Source organism: Osmerus eperlanus, chromosome 15 (genome assembly GCF_963692335.1).
Source record: "Osmerus eperlanus chromosome 15, fOsmEpe2.1, whole genome shotgun sequence".
Classification (NCBI taxonomy): domain Eukaryota; kingdom Metazoa; phylum Chordata; class Actinopteri; order Osmeriformes; family Osmeridae; genus Osmerus; species Osmerus eperlanus.
The window spans coordinates 10,322,778-10,341,722 of NC_085032.1; the positions used below are offsets into that span (position 1 = coordinate 10,322,778).

At 48.2% G+C, this 18,945-nt stretch overlaps 1 protein-coding gene across 1 annotated transcript in view; it reads right to left on the minus strand.

Moving 5' to 3' along the window:
- Positions 1–660: 660 nt before the first annotated feature.
- svila (supervillin a) overlaps positions 661–18,945 on the minus strand; it is a 33,885-nt gene continuing 15,600 nt past the window's right edge. The window contains exons 16-44 of the mRNA XM_062480352.1: positions 18,922–18,943; positions 17,712–17,964; positions 15,778–15,910; positions 13,562–13,612; positions 13,095–13,175; positions 12,564–12,626; positions 11,732–11,894; positions 11,102–11,185; positions 10,830–10,856; positions 10,202–10,288; positions 9,846–10,023; positions 9,426–9,598; positions 8,951–9,106; positions 7,964–8,100; positions 7,170–7,317; positions 6,759–6,904; positions 6,329–6,504; positions 5,733–5,898; positions 5,309–5,588; positions 4,894–5,048; positions 4,628–4,736; positions 4,107–4,314; positions 3,765–3,898; positions 3,319–3,474; positions 3,084–3,227; positions 2,822–2,943; positions 2,489–2,644; positions 2,216–2,236; positions 661–1,622 (exon numbers count right to left, since the gene is read on the minus strand). Of these exons, the coding sequence (XP_062336336.1) occupies positions 1,536–1,622; positions 2,216–2,236; positions 2,489–2,644; positions 2,822–2,943; positions 3,084–3,227; positions 3,319–3,474; positions 3,765–3,898; positions 4,107–4,314; positions 4,628–4,736; positions 4,894–5,048; positions 5,309–5,588; positions 5,733–5,898; positions 6,329–6,504; positions 6,759–6,904; positions 7,170–7,317; positions 7,964–8,100; positions 8,951–9,106; positions 9,426–9,598; positions 9,846–10,023; positions 10,202–10,288; positions 10,830–10,856; positions 11,102–11,185; positions 11,732–11,894; positions 12,564–12,626; positions 13,095–13,175; positions 13,562–13,612; positions 15,778–15,910; positions 17,712–17,964; positions 18,922–18,943 (3,816 nt within the window). The 3' untranslated portion in view covers positions 661–1,535. The remainder of the gene's footprint in view (positions 1,623–2,215; positions 2,237–2,488; positions 2,645–2,821; positions 2,944–3,083; positions 3,228–3,318; positions 3,475–3,764; positions 3,899–4,106; positions 4,315–4,627; positions 4,737–4,893; positions 5,049–5,308; positions 5,589–5,732; positions 5,899–6,328; positions 6,505–6,758; positions 6,905–7,169; positions 7,318–7,963; positions 8,101–8,950; positions 9,107–9,425; positions 9,599–9,845; positions 10,024–10,201; positions 10,289–10,829; positions 10,857–11,101; positions 11,186–11,731; positions 11,895–12,563; positions 12,627–13,094; positions 13,176–13,561; positions 13,613–15,777; positions 15,911–17,711; positions 17,965–18,921; positions 18,944–18,945) is intronic.

Below are 18,945 nucleotides of genomic sequence, written 5' to 3' on the forward strand. Positions count from 1 at the left end.
TGGGCTCCTGTCAACACACACACACACACACACACGCACAGTGTGGACAGGAACACAATCACATTCAGAGACACGGTTGGCTTGATTGCCTGGCTGTCATCTAGGATCTACAGGTCATTTCCAAGAACAAATACATCTTAATAATAAAATAATGTCATGAGAATGTTTTTTCCTAATAATATTTTTACTAATATTCCAAAATGCATTCATTTTAGGTTTTGAAAAACAGTAACAAGGGTGGAAATAGCTTAGGCAAGTAAACAATGCCCCCCACAAAATGCATTCTAACTTGTAAACTGTTTTTTATTCTAGGGCAGCATCAATTAAAGGCTTGCCAATTATATACAGTGATTTATCACACTATGGCACTAATGTGATATTATAACCCCCTAGTGATCATAGAGGTTATTTGAGACACCCTTCCATGGATAGTCAGAATGAATTATCAGTCTTTTAGCGCCACTTGCTGGATAAAACAGGAAGTTGTTGATCATCTGAAGAATGGATAATCTGAATAGTCACGTGACATTGCTAACTAAAGTTTAGGACTCCAAAATCAATTTGTCTTGGACACTTTAGGTGTATTGCATTGGTTAATTTCTCTAATAAAAAAGGCAAAATGATTAAAACATTTTGGGGAAAAAAAGCTCAAAAACAAAATCAGGATGAACAACTTTCAGTGTTTATTTCTCTAATATCATTTATATCACAAAAAGAGTCTTAAAAATGCAGACTAATATTTTATCTGTATAGAAACTGTACACAAAAGCAAGGCACTATACATTGGTGAATTTATTACCACCCCACTCCTCATAAGATGCAATACTTTAAAATCCAACTGCACCCCCTGAGTACCTGACATGACGGCTCAGTGCAGAACACCCCACACATCAGACAGAAAACACTAGAACAGACACCCAGTCCTGCTGTAAAACAACCAATAAAAGGCTCTTCTTTATTTATTCAGTTCCTTAAGTGGTGTTAAATACTATTTATTTATAATGCATAGACAGACGTTGAAGAAGAGCTGGAGATAGAGAGGGGGGCTGGAGGGTAGAGTGACAGATCTACTCCCCAGCCTGACAGGGGTGTCAGGGAAGGTGATGTATGGCTGACCATAATGTATGGATGTGCAGGCTTGAGCAGTCCTGTAGAAGCACAATATAAATAGATAACAACATGGATGGAGAAAAGGAGTAAACAAAAAAAAACGACCTGGTCCATTATACACAAACGCACGCACGCACACAGGTCCATCCTAGAGAGACGCCACACATCTCTTGCCTCAGAAAAGGTGAAAAACAAATCAAAGAACAGAGGCAGGGGAAAAAAACCAAGGCGAGAGGCTGTCCACACCTCCTCCGCTGTCCTCACCTCCGCCCCAGCGTCCCGCCCCCTCCCGTGCATGTCTCCATGGATGGGGGGGTTGAATATTTAGAGTTCCCACTGGCTTGCACCACTTACACCGCGCCAATGTTGTCCGCTCATCTCCATCTTCCTCCCGCTAGCTTTCTCTTGCTCTCCACCCAAACGTTCTAGAACAGTCCTTTGGCTTTCTTTACGTTCACCTGCTTCCAGCCAGGCAAGCACTCATACTCCTCTCTCGACATTTCCAACGCTTTCTGTTGAGACACACACACAACATTTTTCCCTATGCTAGGTAAGTAGATCGAAAATGGGTGAAGACCATAACACACACACACACACACACACACCTGTAACCAATCAAACAGTTTGTGTGACACATTATAAAGAACTATAACTATGCATTTCACCAGTTCATCAAATGACAGAAGCAGAAACAACCTACTTTGACCACGGGACTTCAACCTGAGAAGAACACACCATCCAAACAGGTGTGACAGTAACACTCATGCACAGCCTTATCATACGTACTGGCATTACTCCAACCGCAATTAGGATAAATAAATTAAGATTGTATGAAACCACAAACAGCACGTTCACTCCAGTATTTAGTGCAATTAGCACACAACCAAGTTTGTGAACTGCAAACAAAAGGCACAAAAAAAAAACAAGTGAGAGATGCCGCCATTTTTGTTCCACACCTTGCTTTGTTATGAGAGGAAGAGAGGATGAAGGAGGGAAAGTAGCAGGTAAAAAAGCAGCACACTGAAATGATGGGTGTTGTAGTTCAAGTGATCAAGCGAGGATGCTGTGAGTGTCAAGGGCCCCACACTCAACTCAAAGAACTCACCTTCCCATAAGCCCCCACATCCTGAAAGGTGAAGTGGAACAGTAAATTGATGAGTACAAAAGAGAGAGAGAGATAAAGAGAGGGGGAGAGAGATAGATAAAAGGGATGAAGGAGAACAGATACAGCACTGACATGAACAAAGACGACAGCAAGGCAGAGAGGAGGTCAAGAGGACATCTTCACTTCACTAAGTCTCTAGGAGTTCTGACCCAAGTGAATCTGGGGGAAAGTCGATGCACACTGCAACCAACTCCATTCCTCCCCGGAACACACCTCAAAGTCGTCATCTGACAGGTAGATCTCCAGGCGCAGGGGGTCGACGCCCTCGGGCAGCGGCCGGGCCAGCAGCTCCGTCAGGGGGTAGGCCGTCTTACACAGCCTGGCCAGCACGTCCTCCACCAGGATGATCTGGTTACACACCTCCGCCTCCTGACAGGACAGAAGGCTGTTACTGCCAGACCATCACCTGACCATCTATGGGCTGTGGCGACATGCTTAACATTTCGAGTGCCTTTAACCAGTATGAGAGTAAGTGAACTCCTGGACAATGGGTGGGTGGTGATGTTGGGGGGGGGGGGTTAGGTCGGTGGGGTGGTGAGGTCGTACCCTCTCGGTGATATCAGCGATGTCCTCGCGGTGCTCCCAGCTGGGGAACATGTTGGTGAAGGTCAGGGGTTCCAACCCGGCGTGGATCAGGTAAGATTTGGGGGGCTTCTTCTCATTCTTCGCTGTGGGGGGGAACGAGGGGGGGTGGGAGGAAAGAGAGAATGATAAGACTCCAAACAAACTCAATACATGGAATGAGATGCCAGAATCCACGTGACACCTACACCCCTGTGTGTTCACCCAAAATCGTCTGGAGGCGTACCTTGGCAGTACTGCAGCACCGTCTCCATGGCACACTTCCTGTCCGCGTCCCAGCGGATGCGGGCGGAGCCGGGGCTCTCGATATCCTGGGGCCACCAGCCCTGCCACAGGTACACCTCGTGGTGGTTGTCCACCAGGAACAGGGCTGCGCACGCACAGAACCAAGACAGAACATCATAAAGACCAAAACACAGTGAGGCAGCACTTTTACATTTCAAGTGTGTGTGTGTGTGTACCTGGCTGGGAGGCAGTATACAGGTCTTCCTGTAAGAAGGGCAGAGAGTTGACCAGGCTGGGCTCTCTTGCGGGGTAGAAGAACTCCGTGGCAACAAACTCCCCAGAGCTGCTGCTGAGCTGGTACAGGCGGGGGGTGAAGTTAAACTTCCCTGGATCTGACGGAGGGAGGGAGGGGGCAAAGGTGACGACATCACGCCACAACACCAGTTAGGGTACTCTTCAACATATCTTTCCTTCTCATGAGAGGATGGGTGAAAGAAGGAATGTCACGCAGATCAGTTGTGTTCAAAAGGAGAGAGGAGGAGGGAAGGAGGGATGCATGAATGTTGTAACAATTGAAACTGGGCCCAAGACAGGACAAAAGACCATCAAAGACAGTACGGAGCAACTAAGGAGTCCCTGTGAGAGAGAGAGAGAAAAATATGTTGTTTGCATGTCTGCTGACCTTGAAGCATGCAGTCGTAAGTCTTCCTGTCCCTCTTCCCCAGTGCCTCCCAGAATTCCACGGGCTCCGAGCCCTCGTCAAACTCATGGATGGTCACCTTGAAGCTGGTGTGGAGCCCTGCCTCCAGCGGACACCTGGACACACACACACACACACACACACACACACACACACACACACACACACACACACACACACACACACACACACCCTTAGTTGAAACTCGAAAACAGTGCCTTCCATTTTGGGTGCTCTTGTCCCTCCCTTGTGGGGTGTAGTGATACAGCAGGCGTGCACATCCAGTGAAGCCTACAGCATGTGCAGTAAAGGCTAGCCACTCACTGCTCCTTGATCCTGTTGGCGGCGGTGCGGGCCACGTCGCGCGCGTGCGTCTGGGTCTTGCAGCCGTGCCACAGGTAGATGAGAGCCTGGCTCACGCTCAGCAAGGCCATGGAGGCCCGCGAGCGCAGGCTGATGCTGTGGCACGCCACCTCCAGCAGATGGGCCTCCACGGGCGCCTCGCCTCGCACGCAGTACAGGCGCCAGTCATCTGAGGGGGAGGAGGAAGAGAGAGGGGGGGTTGGTTCTATTGTGGAGCAATAAAATATACTCGGTATGCATTTTTGTAGGACTGGGGTTTCCGAATATCTCCAATGGAAGCACCCTTCCCTGAGGTAGTCTAGTATCAAAACATGCAACGGAATACTACATAACCAATGAAAGTGTGCTGCAGTGTTTTTCCTGGACAAGAGGAAGGCTTCCAAAACGTACTTACTGATCCCTACTAACTGTTATCTCAGAGAGTAGCGCCAGGGCAGGAGAAAAGAGCCAAAGAGAAGGGCAAGGTGAGAGAGTGTGCTTACTCTGGGAGTTCTCCTCCTCCTCCTCCTCCCTCTTCCCAGCATGGACCACCATCCCTCCTTTAAAACACTGGAGGAAACAGGGGGGCTCCTTCCCTTGCTGGACCTGCACCTGTACAACCAGAGAGAGAGAGGTCACACACACACACACACACACACACACACACACACACACACAGTAGCCCAGGCATCTGCTCCTTCCCTCACGCACAGGCATATAATCATATACTGTACACACACACACACACACACACACACACACATCGTACCTGTGCTCCTCTCTCCTCGTCCAGCTCCACGGTCATCAGCGCCGACGTCCCCTTCTCGCTGACGGTGGCATTGCGTCCCTGCCAGAAGAAGTAGCAACACTTCTCCTTCCCGGCCCCCGCCGTCCTCACCTGCTCTGGGTTCTGCCTCCTCCCGACTGAGAGAGAGAGAGAGAGAGACATACACGGCCGACATGTGACCACGTCAATATTGTCTGTTTACCACACCAGGTTAGGTGGCCAGACAGAGAGGGATGGAGAGATAGAGAGAGAGAAATAAAGAAGGAGAAAGAGGGTAGGAGAAGAAACAGAGGAAGAAAAGGAGAGCCAAAAGAGCAAAGCTCCGGGTTGAGGACCCTGAACACCCACAGTGTCTTCAGAAGTTGTTTTTTTTAGAAGGATGGCTCTATCCACTCACCTGCCGTGCTCACCATGTACTTCCACTTGACCACGTAGGTGTCGCCCTCGTGGAACTGGCCGATGCTCTGACGCGGCAGGCGGCTGTAGTCGAACTCCAAGATGTGCCACACCTCCACCGCCAGCGTGCTCACGTCGTAGCTCCGCCTCTCCTCGCCCTCCACCATGCCGTAGCCCCGCCCCACGCTCAGGCCGTCCAGCACGGTGCGCACCGCCGTCTGTAGGAGGGGCAGCATGAGGGCGGCGTCGTACGGGCGTGGCTGCTCCGCTCCCTGCTGCTCCTGTAGGGGTCAGGGGAGGAGGGGGGGGGGTCAGAAGATAGATGGGTGGAAGGAAGGGGGCACTGGGTTAGCTAACTACTGTTTAGCTATAAATGAGCAGCCATACAACATAACTAAGATGTGGCCACGGTGGAATAGCAGTGCCTTGTGTTCGTTGTGGTGATTGTGGCCGTTCTTGGCGGTGACTACGCCGGCAGCAGGAGTCTTCTTGGCGTCGGTCCAGTCCAGGAACTTCTCCTTAAACAGGGTGGTCTCGTTGTGCTGAGTCAGCCTCCCAAACACGGCCCAGTCTGGACGGCCTTGGCCCTTCCTGATGGGGGAGGGGGGGGGGGAGGGGGGGGGGGGGGAGGTGTTAGCACCGACTGTGTACTTATACGAGTGTGTTTCCGCAGGCGTCTGGATGTGCGCAGTAGGGGAGTGCGCCTGTGGAACCAGGACGCTTCATCCTTGGGCACAAACACAGAGGCAGGTTTGCTTGTGTATGGCAAGAGCAGCCATGACCATTTATAGAGAACAGGTTGTGCAGAGCGTCTGGCTCCTGTACGTGGCTACAAGGTTGTTTACATGTTCTCACATAGTTGGCGAGAGGTTTTATGGGAGAGAATATCAGTACGGTGGAAACATACAGCCTGTCCTGACCTGAGAGATTAGCAGTGAGAAGTACCGCCGTTTCCTCACGACTAAATAAATAAACACTCCGGTATATGAGACGCCAAGTGTGTGTGTGTGTTCCCCCTCACTTGGGTATGAGGGCGTTGCATTCCCCGGGGTCCAGGGGGTTGATGTCGCAGCAGGTGTAGTCGAAGGTGCCGTTCCACAGGTGCTTGGCCAGCTGGAAGGCCACCTTCCTCTGCGCCAGCGTCACCTCCTTGCCGTGCCACACGTACACCTCGCTTCCGAAGTCAAACACCAGCACCTACAGAGCCCACAGAGACGGGCATGCTGTCATTGGGTTTCATGTTTTATAGTAAAAAAAAAAAAAAGATTTAATTTGGACTTGTGCACATGCCTGCCAAGCTGTGCCCATTTTTTTAGGAACTATTATATCGCCTTTGGTTTTTGATGATTATTTATATGTAGATCTTTAAGCTATACGATATAATAATTTTCATTTCTAGTTGCATCTGTTCCTTTGTTTTCGATGAGATGATTGACAAGATGGCTGCCCACCTCTGTGGGTCGGAGCAGGGTACAGCGGGGGACTTTGCCCCAGAAGTCGTCATCGGGCACCAGCTTGTCATCAAGCAGGCGGTAGATGCAGTTGGTCTCCACGATGGCGCCCTCGTACAGCTCGTCCTCATCGGGCGTCCCAGCAGCTACCGGAAACCAGAAGTTGTTTAAACGATCAAGTTTTAAATACCAGAGAGAGCACGCTTTGACTACAAGCCCATGATGCAGTGTGGCCTTAAGGACTGTTATATTATTTATATACAAGTCCACTTGATCTGCCTGGGACTACATTTTTGTTGCATTTTTGCATTAATACAGGTACCAGTGCACTGGTATTGATAATGCTGAGTCTAGGTGAGCACACAGCCTACACTAGATTATCATCATGCTAGGCCAGCACTTTATCCTCACCCTGGTAGCTGGTCTGTCCGCCTAGAACCTTCCAGAAGTCCTTAGCAGCGTGGCTGTGTGTGTTGATGCCTTCCTCGATCACCTGGACGTAGTCTGCTTTGCAGCCCAGGTCCCGCTTGGTCTGGATGAAGGCGGCCATCTCTGCAGCCTGGGGCCCAGACACACGCACACACACAGAAATACAAACAGAAAGAGAGACAGGAATCCAAGGAAGTGGGTTAGATACAACATGACACAGCAATACCACAATAAAAACTACTTCCTTAGATGTGAACAGACTTCTTGGTGAACAAAAGGCTTTTCTAAATTAGTTCTGAAACTAGGGCTGTCGTGAGTCAGAAAATGAGTCCACACTGAATGTTGCCTTTAGGAGGTAAACATGGAAATTTCTACTGATAAAACAGCCTGTCAAAATGAGTTGAGTGTGATGCCTGGCTACCCAGAGGGCTGGGAGGCTGCGCTGAACAATGGGCTTGGGTCTACATGTCAGCATGCAGCTTCCTGCAGCTGGTTTCCTCTCACACTCCACTTCCTGTGCTACGCAATGCCCGCTTCCTGCCGAGGCGGTGTTTACTTCCTGCATTTGAAGCACACGCCTGATGACAACATCAGGCCCTTTAAAACACTGAGCAGTATGAGTCACGTGAGAGACGCTCCTAACGATGCTCTGGAACACACGGACTGGGTTGGAGCTTGTTAGTTTGACTGTAGGTACTGTGCTGTGATTGCTTATCAATGTCTCACATCTGTCTGCCTGTCTGTCCATCCATTTGTACATTGTTCCACAGACTCACCTTGGCCTTTTCAATGACATTGGCAAACTCCCCAGTCCAAATAAAGCAGTATTGGCGTGTGACAAGCAGAAAGCAGTCTCCGCTGTTTAACGAAGATGATCTGGGCTCAACTAGCCTGGTCTGGACGTGGCGGCGGCCTAGTAAAACACACAGGTTACTACTATCTGTTTCACTCTTTAAGAATCAGTGGCTATAGAAAATAAACAGCATGCTAACACATGTAGCCTTTAGATTAGAATCAAACTAATAATATGCCTTGCATGTGTTTTAACAGCTTTGGGGGTGGATTAGGGAGAGAGAGGGCTTGAAGGGACAGTCAAGCCCAGGATAGAGAGAGCTGACTTGAGACAGAATGATTGAGACCCCAGCTGTTACCCAGAGCCCCTTGGAGGAGATGGGAAAGAAACCAAAATAGCCATGAAAACTTTGCTTAGCCTTTTTCCTCTGGGTTGAAACCTCCATTAGAGAGGAAGTCTTTGAAGAGAATCCTTCACAGCTTAGAATGAACCCCAATTATTTTTTATTTTTTATCCCTCAACGAACGTCAGAGCTTAGAATGAGGTCACTGGGACATATCTGGCAGACCTCTGGAGGGGCTGCAGCAGTATCAGGATTTTGGGAGACGACTGCCAAGGGAACAACACGCTAAATCATAAAGATAAAAAATTGTCAGGCCGCCATTTTGCTCAATGTTTAACTGTCTTTACTCCAGTAAAAATGTTCAGTCTTTTGGTAAGTTACCGGTTTTCTCCTCGTCTGACTCATCCAGAAGTCTGCCCTAAGATGTACTTTTTTTAGGCACGTGACCTGATTAAAAGGATGATGTTTTTCTTCTTGTTGTGAAGGGCCAGGAAACATTCTACTGTGGGTACCCACACATGCATAAAGGGCCTCAAAATGCCCCCTTAGTGAGCTCTGAGGGCTGATGAGGGTGTGTGTGCTGCACGCATGCACAGGTGTGTGTGTGTGTGTGTGTGATGGAGCTACCTTTGACCTGGATCAGCATGAGCTTCTTGTAGGGCAAGGCACTGTTGTTGGACATCTGCTCTGAAATGCTGACACTGCGTAGGTGAACACTGCTAAAGTTTTCCTTACTGGCCAGGCCGGCTAGAGCAACCTCCGAGAAACCTGAGTTCTTACTCACTGGAGAACACACACACACACACACAGGACAGAGAGTCTAAGTTGGGATAAAGACACGGTGAATACACACACAAGAGACCTACAGATCCAATAATCTGTATTTCCATGAAAGACAGGCAGATATATACACACAGCACACATACGATTAAACAAAAACAAAACACATACACCTCAACAAGTTTTAAAAACACACATTCCGAATTGAAATAGCAGCCGTGCTAACAGAAACACCTTACAAAACACGACACAACACCCGTTCCTTCTTCAGAGAGTTTGAGCTGGTCTCTCGGGAGTCTATAAGAGCGGGAAGTTCACTCACTCTTCTCTGCTTTCATCCTCTTGCTCTCCAGCAGGCCGATGTTGAGCCTCTGCTCCGTGTACTCGTGGCGGATGTCCTCCCTCGCCGCCAGCATCCTCAAGGGGTTCCTGGACGCCGGAACATTCCGGGCAGGTCGCACTGCCCGCTTGTGCTGCACCATGTCGGAGGTCAACCTTGGAGAGGGGTCAGATGTTAGGGCTTGAAGGGAAGGAAGTAGTGTGTGTATGAGTGTGTGTGTGTGTTCAGACAAGGTTATGCACAATGCTGACTCATCCTACAGTATGTTAAAATGTACACACCAGGGATGCTGTCATGGTATAGTATATCATAATGATTCCGATGTAGTCCACTCCATGTGATTTACTTTGATGTTCAAAGTTTCAGTCAAAGAAAGACATGCAGAGGCTCCACAAGGCTTACATCGGCATGTGGGTTCCGAAAATGGCATCAAAGTCCTCCTCGATGTCCACCTGGCAGCTCAGCTGTGGCAGCTCAGCCGCGTGGCGGTAGAACTTGGAGAAGATCTCATCGTCAAGGTCCATCACCTCCTTCACCTTCTTCTCCGTCACTGTGATGGTGGTTTCTGACAGGCCTGACACTGATGGGGTCAAGATGGAGAACGGGGGGGGGGGGGGGGGGGGGGGAGGGGAGGGGGTGTTGTTAACCGGGTGTCGTTTGCGTTGAAGTTTCTCTCGTCTTTAATGAGGAATAGTATAGTATGTATACTGTAATAAAAAATGGTGTCATGTTCTGTACACAGTGAAGACTACAATCACCTTTACTGTTCAGCTTGCCCAGGAAGGACTCAAGCTTATCCAGCTTCCTGTCTGTCTCCAAGTTCATGTCTGGCTTGGCCTCTATCTCTGCCAGGAACACAAGGCAAATTAGCATCGAATAAGACTACACAGTGCTGAGCAGCTTACATTTACATTTACATTTAGTCATTTAGCAGACACTCTTATCCAGAGCGACTTACAGTAAGGACAGGGACATTCCCCCCGAGGCAAGTAGGGTGAAGTGCCTTGCCCAAGGACACAACGTCATTTGACACGGCCGGGAATCGAACCAGCGACCTTCTGATTACTAGCCCGATTCCCTAACCGCTCAGCCATCTGACTCCCAGCTTAAAATGAATATGACCACAAGTTCATAGAATTTCGTCACAACAGGCACAAGCACAGACTTAGCCACCATGAAACAGTGCTGATTGATTGAAGTTCAGTAGATAAGTCTCATGCATCGATGCAAGCTTTCACCGGCCAACCAAACACTACCCCAGGGTTTTGATATTCCACAAGTCATTGATTGACTTTTAGAACTCAACACACAATCACATGTATTATCATGGTACAATCTGTGAGATTTGATTCATACAACACAACACCAATAGAAAGATGAATACACCTTCCATTTTGGATATTTCTTCCCAGTCTCCAAAGAAAAACAAAGACATTGGATTAGCCAAAAAAAACTAAGAGTGAGAATCAGATTTAGGGTGCTTATTTAAGTAAATATTTAAGCACATAACTGTGCTTTCAGTTCATTTTGAATTGGGCAGGTGTGTGTTGGGTGAGAGTGGGGTCTCCTGTGGGGTTAACCAGACCGGAGGGACAGGAGTCCAGCTAAGGGAATAGACTTTACACGTCTACATAGTGAGGGGAGGTTACTATACAAACCTTCTTGTGGTTTGGAGATTGCAGGACTGCTGGTCTTGGGTTTGGAGAGAACTGGAGAGAGGAGAGCTGAGGGAGCAGCCAGACCTAATCCCCCCACACACAGACAAACACACACACACAATAAACACCCAAAGAACCAACCCATGTGCTATAGGCTATTTAAACCCATTCTTTATGTGCTGTATGAACTGCATAACAAGCCTAAGCTAACCTATGCCTAATGCTAAGCTGACAGTAGCTACATGTACTGTTGGCCAACTCCGCTAAGCTAACAGTAGCCAGGCCAACTCCTCCACACTGGTAGCAGGAGGGATCGTTGCGTGGGTGGGGCTCTTCTCTCTCATTGGCTGTGACACTAATCCCACCATGCAGCAAAGGTTTAGCAGTAAACCTGGTTGAAACAGCCTCCCCTAAACTGGCCTCCCGCATCCCCCCAGACCAGACCACTGCTAATAGGATAATGGGGTAGGTAATCATATCATTTTATGCCTGAGTGGAAACCACAGGGGCTGCCGTTTCTGTGTGTGTGCGCGTGTGTGTTTAGGGAGGGAGGTCACATTTTTATTCACCGGTTGCCAAACTGACAACGTTTGTAAGAGTGTGTTTATATCGGCGGGGTGACCCCCTGACCTTTCTTGACCATGCGCCCGGCCACGGTGAACTGGGTGGAGTCGTTGGCGGCGCCGCGGCCCTTGGTCTTCCAGGCCTCCTCGCGGGTGCAGATCATCTGCTTCCTCTCCTGGATGGACATGTGGGCCTCGATACGCTGCACCTCCAGCTCCTCACCCATCCTCTGAGAGAGCGAGAGAGAGAGAGACGGATAGAGAGAGACAGAGAGAGTGGACACAGGGAGTACAGGAGAGAAACAGAGCAGGATGGAAAGGGAGAAAAATTAAGAACACTGTTAATCTCTCCTCATTAGTTCCTACTGTAGGTCTGATGGTTTTATGTAAGAGGATCAACCACACAACATACTGCCCCCGCTAGCATAACCTATGCACACACCTCCCTTAAAAACACAACCTTGATGTACGTTTGTCATAAATGGTTTATCTGACTTGTCTGCTGTTTCAGGCTTGGTTTTAATCATCCAACTGCAAATGCCTCCGAACGTACACATTTGTACACTTTAGTATAAGGACATCAGTCAATCACAGATGCAGTTTGTGTACTGTACATACACAACAACATCTGACGTCTCCAACTTCTCACCCGTTAAGGTTTGGGATCTCAAACCCTAACCCTGTTTGTATAATCATCATCATACCAAAACAGGGCATGTGACGGCGTGTGTGTGCGTGCTTGTGTGTGTGTGCGCGTGTCTGAATGCATGCACTAGCTAATGGTTTGCTATTGTAAGGAGATATGTTAATAAACACTTGTCACTGTGTGAAACACTTAAAACACATCTGGCTATGGGAGGTATGATGGAGGAGGAGGGGGGCGGGGGGGGGGGGGTCACCTTCCATCTCCAAGGATGTCTCTCATCCACCTGCAACTGCTGCAGGGGTTTAGGTGGAGCGGCCTGCACAACAGGATGGAGGGAGGAGCGCGAGAGAGAGACAGACAGAGAATGGAAAAGAGAGACGGATGAAGAAGAGGGAGCAGCTCGTGTACTGTATATGCACCAAGCTATGAAGCTGGCGGAGCCATGCCGGGGCTGAGACCCTTCACCAGAAGACCGGGCAAGGGGCACCGTAACCATGGCTGCCACTGCACACTGTGAAGCACTGTGTTGAGAAGGTGCAGACATTATAGGAAGTCATACGGAAGCCAAACGCACACAGGCTGAAAGCCTCGGGGGAGCAGGGAGGGGGGGGGGGGATCATGTAGCGTGAAGCCCTGAGCGTCAGCATTAGACCAACGCCAAACACACGAGGAGAGGCTGAGGCTTTTGTAAGTGTGTGGTTATACTTAGTGTTAGGAGGGCAGTTAGCGTGTGTGTGTGAGCGCGCGCGTTGGCAGCAGCGGTCACTTCCGTGTGCGGTCTCACCTGGGTTGGGGGGGCATCATGGGGAGTTATGTGGATAGGGGGCTCGGGAGGAGGGGAGAAGGTAGAGGCAAAGACTGGCTCCTGACGAGACAGTGCCATGGAAGTCAGACACGCGTGCGCGCACACACACACACACACACAGAGACAAACGTATGAAGAGGGTGCTGGCTGAAATAGAGGTTCAGAAAAGCAGGAGATCCCAAATGGTTTGACTGGATGCCGACAATCACTACGTCGCCACGTGTCATGCTGTGTGTTGGGTTATGAGGAAGGCCAACAGTATGTGAGGATGAGAGCGCCTAGATGAAACCTTGATGGAGGGATTACCACACTTGATGGACAGCGGGGATGTTTTAGAACAGGATGACAACACACCACCAACCAGGAGGAACACCACTGTGACAGCAGGTGAAAATACACCCCTTGTGTATGTTCAGACACCAGTGCGTTCCAGCGCCCTAGCTTACCCAGAGTTGATCCGCCACGGCAAACTCATCGATCACCATGGGCCCCTCGTCCTAAAGAGAGCAGCCGAGGGAAGAGAGGGGGGACAGGGGGGTCTGTGGGAGTGGTGGGTCCCTGTTGTGGTAGGGTGTGATGCTAATGTACTGGGCTAACCTGCCATGCTAGGTTTGTTAACAAACTAGGCTGCCATGTTAGCGTCATCTACACGCTGTTTGCCAATGTTGTCTAGCTGCTGAAATTGCTACAGTAACATCATAACTGAGCTAATGTTTAAAGATATAGCTAACCATTCTATGATAACTTAACTGAGGTACTACTAATGTAATAAACGGACAATATGAACGCAACATTATGAACTTCTAGACATAGTAACACCTAACAATCCCTTCTGGTCAAACAGAGATAGGAATTATGACAGTCGCCAACATGATGGTCTTCAAAAAAACATTTTCCTTCTTGGACACAGGCGATTAAGCAGGACGTGTTTCTATTTCAGCATGCGTTTACAGTCCCAACAAAGAGCCCACAGAGAAGCTAATCCACATCCTGCAGCATGACGAACAATCTACTGTTCTGTGCTGGGTCATTATCTATCCAACGACCCCATCCTCTCCCTGCCTCAGACCCCATCCTCTGACCTCATCCAGGACATGGAGTCCACTAGCTGAGCTGAATGTGAAGATTAAGAAGCAAAGCAAAAAATAAAGAGGATCCATTTTTCTTGTAAAAAAAAAAAACTGAGGGACAGGCCTTTTCATGTTGATTAAGTTCAACTATTTTGTGCTCCAACTATTCTTTTCCTTAATCTTCTCATCTTTAAATGTCTCCGATGCTGTAGAATGTGTGACAGTGATGTGACATTGGTCTCAGACCTTCACTAAGCAGAGAATGGGAGGTTTTTGCGTAACCTTCAATGCCGTGAAATTATTCCGTAAACACATCTGATGTTTGATGGGTGTGTTTTCCTGCTGGTTGATTGCACTTAACGTATTTGCACAGTCTCTTAGAAAACATTCAAATAGCTAAGCAAGGATGGAGTATTATCAAAACACAGTCTGACTTTGTGGAAATGACACAAGCTGTGTTGAGAATAGTTCTAAACAGAGGGGGGTGTCAGCTGGCACCAATGACAGAGAGACAGATGTAGAGTCAAGCAGCATGCAGTGATTGAAACAAGGTTTATTTGATCATAATGAAGTCACATGCAAACAGAGAGAACGACAAACAAGGTAGAAAGGAGCGAGGTTCCAGTACATGTAACATGCATGGGTTATTGAAGATAGAGATAGGTGGAAAGATGCATGCTAGACATACAAAGATACGTGCCTGATCTCCCGATCACCACTGAAGATGGTCACGTGACTCAATTATTTCCCCAAATTAATCTCAACACAAAGTGCAAATCCTTTGCATTCCATATTCCCTAATTTAAGAAATTTGAAACCAACATGGACTGACAATTGGGATAAATGATTTAACCATAAAAACATTTTTTATCAATTCTTTCTCCCCCAGCACTGCTCACTGCAGAATAGTAAAACCCTCTAGACCAGAGTAAAATACAGTATGAGCACACACGGTTCATTAGATTTAATCTGCTTGTCCTAATATTTCCAATCAAAACTTAAATCTGTTTCCAAGGGTCATTTACATGCATACAGTGCAAGATTCCCTTTAACAAAGTTATATTATCATCAACCAAATGACACGTGAGAGACTAACAATGTATCTGCAGTAGCAGTAATCTGACACAGCATGTGAAACAAGGTGAGATGAAACAGGTTGAAGAACAGAGACAGACACAAGCCCAACACACAAGAGCAGAGACGTTGTACAACCCCTCTGTTTAGACACATCCTCCCTTCTGCCCAGGAACAAAGCCAACAAAGTCAAACACCTAAATAACATGCAACAGTATTACTGTCAAGATTGCTGTTGTGGTTTCTGGGGTGCACATCATCTAGAGGTGTTTGTATTTAGTATGAAAGCTACAGTAAAGACTGATTAGACAATCCCCTTCCCCCAGCGCCAGCAGTGTGTGTGTGTGTGCGTGTGCGTGTGTGTGTGTATGTGTGTCTGTGGGTAACCAAAACGGTATGCACAGTAAAACACCATCACTGGGCTGGTTTGCGAGGCTAATTGTTGTACAAGGTGGACTGTATGCACGTAACCTCTGGGTTAAGGTTTAGGGGTCAGGGGTCAAGTCGGGTGAGGTTACCTTCTTCTTGAAGCTCTGCTCCACCTCCCAGAGTTGAACGTGTTGCTCCGACACCGCAGCTTTGACCACATCCTGTTTCCTGTTGATGCGGTTGCGCCAGTCATCTTCACCGCTCTTCTTCAGCAGGGCCAGTCTGAGGGGCAGGGAGAGACAGAGATAGATAGATAAATAGAGAGAGAGAGACAGAGATAGATAGATAAAGAGAGAGAGACAGAGATAGATAGATAGATAAAGAGAGAGATAGAGAGATAGAGAGAGAGAGGGAAAAGAGAAATGGTGTCAGATTCTGGCCTTGTCTGTCTGACTTAACCAGAGGAAGTTGCTCTGCGCCTCCTGTATCTAAGCAGACCAGGGCAAAGTCTCTCTGCGGTCTACTTCACTAATTTATTTGGGTCCTGGAGCAGAACTTGACGCACCACTGGCAGTCTTAAAGAGGGTTTACACCAAACAGCACTGAGTGTCGATTTCCTGACTGAAGGTTTGGAGAGTCTGTTGATATTATTGTCCTTAGTTGATAATACTTTCCTCTGCCCTGGATGGAGTCAATTTCAAACATGAATCCAAAGGATTTAGAGAGTTTGTATTAGAGTCTGCATTAAGAGTCAAAGTACAGTACAAAAGATTACTACCCAGATACAGTACCAACAATCAGAATGGTCAGTTCATGGTCTACTAAAAACACACACACGTCCTATGAACCCAATCAAGCTGCTAAATGGATATAAAAAGCTGACAAGGAAAAGTAAGGGGGGGGGGGGGGGGTCAGTGACCTCTGCCCCCATCACAAGCGCCCCTCTGTTTAGTCTAGATCACTGAGAATTATGTTCTGGGGGTTGGGCGACAGAGGGGGGGGGGGGGGGGGGTGACAGCATTTTAAAATGACCCTCCAGAATAGAAATGTCACACTTTGCTGTACTGTTCTGTGTTTGACAAAAGAACTATGGTCAGATTTAACCACGAGTAAAATCATTAAGTTTGACATACTGAAAATTCTGACTGTCCAGCTAAAATTGTCTGAAGGGCAATAAGGCCAGCAAACGTGTTGATGTGGTGACAGAATGTGGGACATGTGACAATGATGACCGCTGTGTGTACTAACACGGGAAAGCACAAGTGAAAAACACTATCGGACACAGACACACACAAGCACATGTAACCACACACACACAAGCACATGTACACACACACACACACACACACACTTCTCTATCAGCCCTCACCCAGCTCTTAGAAGAACATGTTGATCCCTTATGTCATCAATCAATTTACTGGCTAACGAGCATCCTAGCGTGTTTACTAGTCATGTCCAATGCTGACACAAGTGGACTTATGTAATGCTTTGATCTGATGTGGAGTTCAATAACCAGTCTGTAAAACTCGAACACCGCAGTACAGTACAAACATGATTTACTGCTTCAAGTCACATACAGATCATTTATTATTTATCCAATAACATTTTAAATAAACACAGAGCTGTAGGACAACCTGTTCTCCTTTTAAGAGGAGAGGGGAGAAGAAATGAGGTTAGAGCTCTCCTGCCGTTTCAGTCTTTCTCCTGGGGTGCCCAGCCAGCCAGCACAGCAAGCTCAAAATAACCTCCCCAACTCATTCCTCTCTCTCTTTCTACATCTATCTGGGTTCAGCAAACGTGTTCAAACCCTTCAGATTGTGTCACCTTCCAAACACAGTGTAGCACACACAGATACTATGCTGCTGATACTAACTGCGGTTTTTACTGAAACACAGGCAAATAGTTCCCAAGCAGGAGCATTCCAACACTACGTGACCAATTCAAACACTAAGCAACCCATTCTAACAATACATTTTAACTTCAGACCGAGTGGGAACTCGGACACAGCCCGAAATCCACCCGCAAAGACACGGCAACGCATTTAGTTGCACAGTGAACCAGTGCAAAAGTTTGAAACTCTCACCTCTCTTTGATGGACATCTGTCTGGCCGACATGGCTTCCGTCAGGTCGTCTCCTGTCTCTAGCTGGACCGGGCAGGGGTTGTGTTCGCTGCCGTCAGTGTGCGTGTCCGCACCCGGCTCCTCGGCGGGGGGGGGTGCAGACGAGCAGGGCTCCTGTGTGTGTGCAGCCCGGGGAACACTCCTGGAGCAGGACGATGCTGTGGCAGCCGCTGCTCTCGTCTGTGGTGACGACGCCAAACAGGGCTCTGGAAGCTCTGTGCAGGCACACACACACAGAGAGAAAGGAGTTAGGACAGCCTCGGCACCATCAATAATCCACTGGTTGTGTTCGCACACATGCACATTCCATTCACTCGGTGAGTCCCTTTACTTCACACACACTGCGTCTCTCGCTCACTCGCACGTCCATGCGTCATTCAGACAAGCACACACAAACTCCCACACCCACGCACCAACTCAGAAGTGCAAACACTTCCCGCTTCGCAAAAAGTTGTAAACAGCTCGCAAGTGGCTCACACAAACTCAGCACAGTTGAAATCCCCCTCAGTCTTGTTAGCCTCGAGAACAATGAGAACAAATTCTCCTTACATTGTTACTCCAGGATCTCTGTCTCTTTCTGTGTGTGTGTGTGTGTGTGTGTGTGTGTGTGCCTCTGAGGCAGTTTAAACAACGCTAGCTCTATTCTCTACTAGCCCCTCTATATCTGTCAGCCTTTCTCTCTCTTACTCTGTCATGACATTTCCTGTGAATGACGGAACCCTAGCATATGTTCAGACAAGTCTGTGTGTGAAAATGCTTCACAGACACAAAAGGAAACACTCGACACGCAGAAATACATCCGTTCTGGTGCAAGATTATGACCTAATTAGCATAGAATTACGGCTACTGACGTTTTCATTTGAGCAAGTGCTACAAATATCAGGCCATGGGGCCAGAAGTACGAGTCTGCTGTAATATGAGGACCTAAGACAGTTGATGTAATGTCATCTGTCAGATGAGCTGAGATGTTCACACAGTGCATGCTCTCAAGAAAGGGAGAGTGAAAAGGAGATGGAGAGAGACAGAGAGAGAGAGACAGAGAGAGAGAGACACAGAGAGAGACCGACAGAGACAGAGAGAAAGGGGACAAGGAGAGAGATATAGATTGATGGAAAATGTGAAAAGTCTCCCAATTCCCCTGTTGTGCTCCAGCCACCAGAGCTCATCCTTACCCGCAATGATGCCTGTGGACATCT